Raw genomic sequence first — 7,496 nt, 5'->3', positions numbered from 1 at the left:
GTCCTGGCAGAAGAGAGGCGAGAGGCGGGCCGGGCAGGCCAGGAGGGAGTCTTGGAGCTTGCGAGAGGGTGACTGCTCAAAGGCAAGGGAGAGGCTGCAACGAAAGCCTTTGTGCATCGAGAGGACTAAAGGCTCAGAGATCTTGTTTGGGATCGCGCCGTGCTCCCTGGCCCTCTCTCAGTCGAGAAGGGACCTGTTCAGGTTGTTCCTCAAGCAGAGCAGTGGCTCGCAGCGGCTCGTTATGAGCGAGTTTGTCCTTCAGGCCAAGGCCCGGGGAGTCCCAGTGCACCACGTCAAGAGGAGGGAGCTGGATGCTCTCTGCAGAGGTCAGGTCCACCAGGGTGTTTGTTTGGAGGCCACCCCTCTCCGTTTCAAGAGTTTGGAGGAAGCTGAAAAGCCTGATCTGAGGGATGAAGAGAGTCCAAACCGACAGCTGATTTGGCTGGTGTTGGAGCAGATCCAGGATCCCATGAACCTGGGGGCACTGCTGCGCTCTGCATACTTCTTGGGGGTGGACAGAGTGGTGACAAGCCAGAAGAGCAGGTATGGGGTTGGTTATCTGCTCCTGCAGCTTTTCTCTTTCTTTTCCTGCTGACTCCCAAAGAGGTTTCCAGCCTGCTTTGCTCAACAGCTTCTTTAGAGGGCTTTCTAGGACTGAGCTTGCCAGCTGAATTTGGGTAGCTGCTGCTTTGTGTTTTGCACTGCAGCCTCCTTCGGGAGCTGGTAGGCCAGCCTGGTAAGGAACATTCCTGGGTACTTCTGTTTTAACCCATTTTGTGTTTCAGCTGTCCAGCTGTGCACAAAGCTGCTACATACCACTTATTTACTAGGTTAAATTCTGAGCCCTATTCTTCATAGAAAAACACACCTGAATAGTGAACAAGATCTTTAGTGGACTTAAGTGGAATAGGGTTGCAGAAGCAAGAGAAGGAAATACAGAAACAAAAATTCTGAGTTTCCTTATTTTGCTCTCATTTGGCACTTTTCTTTTTTCCTTGCAGCTGCCCCTTGACTCCGACAGTGAGCAAAGCCAGCTCTGGAGCTATGGAAGTCTTTGATGTCTACAGCATAGATGATCTCTGGAGCTTTTTGAAAGTAGGATGATCCATGTTTTGGTTTTGTTTGGTTTTTTTCTGCTTTCCCTTTGAGAAACCTCAAACATGGCCTGTGTTGAACATCGAGGAGGCAGGGCAAGGACTGTGCTATTGCTGTGTCCTGTGCTCTGCATTCCTGTTTGCTGCCGGTGGTCTGTGCTGTTGGACCACCTCTGACAGGCATGCACCTCGTTCCCAATCCATCGGGTGGGCTAACAGCTCTGTGTTGAGGTTGTTTTTCTGGAAGGTGGTGATAGCAGGATAATGCTGTGTCTATCTCCCATACTCAGGCTGCCAGCTCGGTAAGACAGGGTCTGTCTCCTTTTCTCTCCTTGGGGACCAGAGCTCCTGTTTTTGGCATCCCTTTTTTTGGCATCCCTGCAGCAGATGTTGCCCAGCACATGGCAGAGGCAGCACCCCGGGGCCCAGGCACACGATGGCAGCATTGGGCAGCCTTTGGGGAGAGAGGAGAAACTGGTGGGAGCTGCTGAGAATCTTTTTACACTGTACTTGTGAGGTGAGGTAGGGCCCTTTGCAGAACATGCTGCAAAAGGAGAGGAAATGCATGTAGGAAAAAAAAATATTTAAACTGAAACAAACCCAAAGAAGTTGGTATTGGCAGAGTGTGTCCATCCCCTGTGATTGCACTGTGTGACTGCCCCAACTCCTGCAGGTCTCCTGTACTCTGGCAGGGCTGGGGACTGACTGGATATTGTGTGCACACAAAGCAGGGAGCTGTTGGCTCTCCCCTGTGTCTGAGAGATCTCCAGTCCTGGGGGAGCAGGGTGAGTGAGAGATCAGAGGGTCCAGCACAGGGTGGGAGGACAGAGGCTGCATGCCCTCAGGGGAACACAGGCACCTGGTGGCTGTGTGATGTGCCCCTCTCTGTGTCCCTTTGAGGAAGAGCCATCATAGTCTGGGGTGACCATGAGGAGCCTGAGCAGAGGTTAAGCCTGGAGACTGCCCACTCGGTGCTAGAAAACCCTTGTCCAGCTGCACAGTAGGTCTGTGGCAGGTGGAACTCTGGATGATGGTGAAGTGAAAGCTACATAAAATATATAGATGTTTAATTGAAACAGTGGGAAGAATCACTTTGTTACTGTAATGTTTGAATTATTAACATTTTGAGCCATTGCAGCAGTTCATTTAATTGGACCTAGATTCTCTGGTCTAACCCTTGCCATTGCCTGGCCAGTGTAAATTTGATGTAATGTGATGTAAAAAAGTGCCAATTTCACAGGAAATGAAGCTGGCAGGAAGCACCAGCTTTTTTTTTTTCCTTTTTTCTTTTTGAAATGGATTTCTAAGACAAATCGTGAGAGCTGTTTTTACTTAGGTGCAGGAGGGGAGGCTGGTTCTCTGGCTGTGTGAGGCACCGAGTGCTGAGTGCGCTGCCTTTTGTATGAGCTGATTTTTGGCATCTGAGTTTGAAAACATGCACTTGTATTTGAAAACGTTACTGGGGGCTTCTGATGGCTGAGCCTGCACTTGAGAACTTCCACTGCTTTGCTCTGTGGATTAGCCTTCTGCTAATTTGTTCACTACTCTTTTCATATGCTTTCTTGGCAAAAACCTTCCTAGAACTGTTGTATGAGCCAAAAAAAAAAAAGGTTTTTCAGTTGCTGTTTGTTTGCTTGTTGAACTGGAACAAACACCAACAGGAAAATTACTTTTTAATAAAAAAAAAAACAACCCACATTTTTTTATTAAATAAAAGCTTGTGTGCTGGTACTGGGCGGACTTTGGTGGTAAAAATTCAAGGGATTCCAAAAAAAAAACCCAACCAAATAGAAAAGCCAGTTAGCTTAACTGAAAACAAAAAAACCAAAGTGTGTTTGCATACATTACTTTTTTAAGCTTGAAAATTAGACAATAATTTCACATTTGTTTCCTTTTTCTTTCCAGGCTAAAACTGCAGAAGGCTGGGAGGTGGTGGGAACAGTCAGCAGACCTGAAGAGGTGGAAAATGTACCTGTCATCAGCTGCTTGGAATTTCAATGGAATAAACCCATTATTATAGTAATAGGTATTTCAATGTACAGAGCTCTGGGCTTGGTGGAAATGCACATGTGAGGGAAGGATCTGGGTGATGATTCACTCCAGTTGAAGGTCTGTAACACTGCATCACACTTTGGTCTGGAGAAGCAAAGTTGAGCAGGAAGTACTAGAATGATCTGGCAGCAAATGGAAATGCGGAGGCAGAAGAAGCTGAGAAGCCTCCCAGTAGGAACTGCAAGAAACAAACCAGTTTGTGTGGATGAACAGGGAGTTTAGCAGAGGGTCTAAATGGCAGGTTTTGGTGTCAGGACAGGTCTGGGTTAGTGCAGCCACTTCGTGTTGTTTTGTGTTATGTTCTGCAGTGAGTTTGATCCTGTCCTACAGCCCTGAATCGGGATTTTTCAGTGTTTGCTCTTGCTGTAATGGTGAGCTGTACCCTATCTTTACTCTGTTATGTTTCTTCTTAAAAACCCATGGCTGTATTTCCATGCCCAGGTCTGGAAAGAAGCTTGAGGAGCTGTTTCTGGGCATGGTCTGAACACAAAGTTGGGCTTTGTGGCACAGTCAGTGGTTGCGTTTCTGTGCCCAGGAGAAAGGAGGAGCTGTTGGTTGCTGTGGTTTCCTCCTCCCTGCCAAACCTGAGCTCTGCTTGGGCAATGGGTGCCACCTCCCAGAGCACCTAAACTGGGCAGTTCTTTCAGGGCCCTCTGCTTCTGCCTCCTCCTTATGCAGAGGTCACATTGGCAAAGGATGCTGTTGATTTTTAGGCTGTGCAGCCTCCCAGAAAGTGAAGAGAGGGAGTAACACTGTTAGAGAAAGAAATTCCCCCAGGAGCACTCCTCCAGGCACCCTTGTGTGGCTGTGCTGAGCCCCCCTCTGGGTGTCACCTGGCACAAGAGCTGGTTGGAGCTTTTACACTTGGAAGTAGGGTCGTGCTGGCGAGGAGCCATCGAGGGGCTGCAATCCTGCCCCATGCTGCAGTTTTCTTGGCTCAGAAGACATTCCTTTAATTAAAATGTTTATTGAACTCCTAGAAGTACTGACAAGACAATGCTGCAAATCTGGCATCTCTACAAGATGTGTGGAGCTATGTTAGAGAGGCTGGCAGTGCTGCTGATGGACCACAAAGAAATGCATCCCAGAAATGATGACAACACCCAAGGAAAGGAAGGGGGTAAAAATGGCAGTGGTGTCGTTACCTTTGAATTATGAGAGATTTCTCCAGGAAAAAGTCCAAATATCCTTTTGTCAAGGGATATTGGAGGCTGATTGGTAGATGTATGAGGAGAGCTCCCAGACCTTGCAGCAGTAATGATTTCAACTCTCTGCTGAGCACTAACTCTTCACTGAAAAGAAAATTGAACGTTACAGTTGTCTGATGCTGGAGTTGTTTGAAGCAACGTCCTAGATCTGAATATGTAGCGTAGCTGCAGAGAGCAGCAGAGATAATTTAGCATGGTAGTGAGCTTCCTCCTAGCATTGCAGAGATTGTCTTCTGAGCTGAGTATTTTGCAGACATGAATTTCCCCTCCTGGCATCTTCACTGGCTTGTCAGAGAGAGATTGGACAGTCCAGCTTAATGTTGTTTGCTCCTGGAGTCCTTGCTGAAGGGGACAGGCAGGCTGGCTGACCTGCAGCCTGGGATCCTTGAGTGAGCAGGAGCAGATGGGGAGTGGTTAGATGGCTGAGCAAGAAGAGTTCCCGAGTAATTGGTTCTTCTTACACATTCAGTCTTTAGCTTGGGGTTTGGTGGCTTTACTGAGATGCAGCCAGCATGGCTGCTTCTGCCTGGGGTTGAACTTTCTGCACTGGAAAACAGTGGTGTTCATTGTGAATGGGGCAGGAAACCTGTCATTTCATCAGGCTCTTAAATCTGGTCTCTGGGGCTTGTCAGGGAGGGTGAAAGCTGAGAGGTGGAAGTCAAAGATCTGAAGTGGGAAGTGTTTTGTGTTTTTTTTCACCAATATAAACTAGGATTTAATCTGATTCAGTCAATACTCCCTCCCTCATGTCACACTGCAAGTCTTTTTGCCCTGAATTTATGGTTCCTAATTATTGTAAGCAGCCAGAGCCATAAAAAGCTTTGTAAAACTGGAAGCAAAATTGCTGTCTTTTTTGGAACCATAAGGAACCGTTATTAGGAACCTCTCTCTTATCAGAGAGAGGAGAGGATTGCTCAAGGAGCTGCCACACCTCTGGCAATAGTTGCTGTCCCAGTTGGAAAGTCCCATGAGAGTGTGGTTGGAGCGGCTCAGGAGACAAGTAGGCCTCTAAGTTGTAAAACTTTTCTATGTTGAATCAGTAAAAAGTAGGATCATTTTTTTTTAACTTTTTGTTTTTTTCTTGAAGCACCCCTAGAGAGCCAGAGTCTAGTGATGAAGAGGCAGCCCAGGCCGGGCTGTGGGACACTGGGCTGTGATTCCTTGTGTCACCCAGGCTTTCCCTGTGACTTTGGGTAACTCACCCAGGCCCTTGTCTGCATGTCTGGCTGAAAGAAAAAGAAAAAAACATTGGTTAGGATGAGGGTTTGTTTTCTGAGGGTTCCCTTACTCCATCCAAAGGATCCTTTTGCCAGTGTGGCCTGTTTCATGTGGGAAGGTGGCACAAGATGCATGACCCAAGATACTCTTTCGTTTGCACAAAGTGGATCTTGAAGGTTAAGTCAGGCCAGCAAAACAGGAGGCTGGCAAGAGCAGCCCTTCCCTGCCCTGTGCAGTCGGAGCGGTGTCGCATGGGTCGGTACATGGGGACAGAGCACAGGACCTGCTGGGGGACATGCTGTGAGTAGATAATGGAGAGAATTTTGTGGCAACTCAGCCAAGCAAGGAGCTCATTTGCCTTATGGAGTGAGTCTGCAGTGGCATAGGAAGTGCCTGTAGGTTCCATGTAGGTGAGAATCTGCATTTAGGTGAGCTGAGCAAGGCCTTGGTGACAGGACCGGTACCCCAGGCAGAGGCACAGGAGCCCCGGGCAGCAGCGTGTGCCCCACTAGTGCTGCCCCAGGGCGAGTCTGGGATTCGGCCCAGGTCAGGGTATGGCTCTTGGAGGGAAAAGTTGGCTTCCAGCACGCTGAGCCTGCTTTATCAGGGGGTGAGCACATCTGTGAGATGAGCTGGGATTCTTGCAGCTGTGTAGCTGTCTGTATAGCTCTAAATAATGAATGTGGAAGAATTCTTTGGGGAGCTGAGCGGACTGGGAGGTCTCTGGTCTTCTGCATTTTCACTTGTCTGCCCGCAGGATTGTTTAAAGCCTCTCCCTTTCCATTTCCCTTTGTGACAGTGTGAGTCAAACAACTACTAATGACCTGGGATAGATTTCAACTCTGTTTCACCAGTGTATCAGCCCAAACATATCAGGGCTGTTGGATGGTTTAACAACTAATCAATTGAAGCCTCTGGTTAAACTGTCTGCATTCACAAGTTGCACCCAGCTGGTGGTACTGTGTGCTGAAAAGGCTGAACCCGTCACTATCAATAGGGATGTGGGATTTGCTGGACCAGAGCAGGGCCCTGGCCTCGTGTCTACCTTGTCCCTCTGGCAGCAGCCCACGTCCATGGGCAGCTGTGAGCTGGCACAGTGATTGCTCGCAGGGGATCTTTGCTCTCAGCATATGAGGCTCTGAGCTTCATGCTCCTCTTGTGGGCTTGTTGCACAGGTATTCCTCAGAAAACACTTCAAGTACTGGAGAGTGGGTCTAGGGAGGCTGGAGTGAGCCAGGAAGGGAAGGAAGGTAAGTTACTCAACTCACCCCTGGTAATTCTTGGCTGTTGCTGCATGGGAGCTGCTGAGGTTGCTGGTGAGCTTAAGGGCAGGCTGTAGTCTTGACAGAGGATTAGCAAAACTACTCTGGAGGGGAAAAAGGGACATGGCAGTGGCTGTGAGCTGAGCAGTGTCTTTCTTCTGCAGGTAGTGAAGGTGATGGACTTTCCCTAGAGACACAGCTCCTGTGCCATCGGATGGTGGCCATACCCCCTGGCCGAGCGCTGCACCCCGGCATCGAGTCGCTGAACGTCTCTGTTGCTACTGGTAAACACAGTTCTGAGCAGTGTAGTTTCTGTATTGAAAATTCAAACCAACATCCAGGCCTGCAAAATTGTTTTCTTGTGGTTTAAAAAAAGGTCTTTATTTTTACTCCTACAGGCATTCTCCTGCACTCCATCTGCAGCCAAAGACTGAGCCATGGTGATTGAAACTTTTTTCATATGTTGGCAAGGGAAGTTGCTCAGTGTTTTGTGGACTTTGTTCGTGGCTTGAGGAGTGAAGAGAATTTGGACTGTAGGGGAGAAACGGTGCTCGGGTGGTGCTGGTGCAGAGAGCAGCTGTACCCCATGCCCACCCTGAGCCCACTGTCCCATTAGCAGCCAAGAAGGTGCTGGTGGGCGCCAGGTATGATTTGGGAGAATT

The 7,496-nt window shown here is 48.6% G+C and overlaps 1 protein-coding gene across 1 annotated transcript in view; it reads left to right on the top strand.

The window, feature by feature from the left end:
• The window catches only part of MRM1 (mitochondrial rRNA methyltransferase 1 homolog (S. cerevisiae)), a 10,603-nt gene extending 3,321 nt beyond the window's left edge, over positions 1–7,282 (top strand). The window contains exons 2-6 of the mRNA XM_010009106.1: positions 11–543; positions 1,002–1,095; positions 3,000–3,120; positions 6,999–7,118; positions 7,233–7,282. Of these exons, the coding sequence (XP_010007408.1) occupies positions 11–543; positions 1,002–1,095; positions 3,000–3,120; positions 6,999–7,118; positions 7,233–7,282 (918 nt within the window). The remainder of the gene's footprint in view (positions 1–10; positions 544–1,001; positions 1,096–2,999; positions 3,121–6,998; positions 7,119–7,232) is intronic.
• Positions 7,283–7,496: the final 214 nt, after the last annotated feature.

The sequence above is a fragment of the Chaetura pelagica genome, unplaced genomic scaffold (genome assembly GCF_000747805.2).
Source record: "Chaetura pelagica isolate M959 unplaced genomic scaffold, ChaPel_1.0 scaffold72, whole genome shotgun sequence".
NCBI lineage: Eukaryota > Metazoa > Chordata > Aves > Apodiformes > Apodidae > Chaetura > Chaetura pelagica.
Note: the sequence above shows the minus strand (reverse complement) of the source record. Positions and strands in the feature narration are given on the sequence as shown.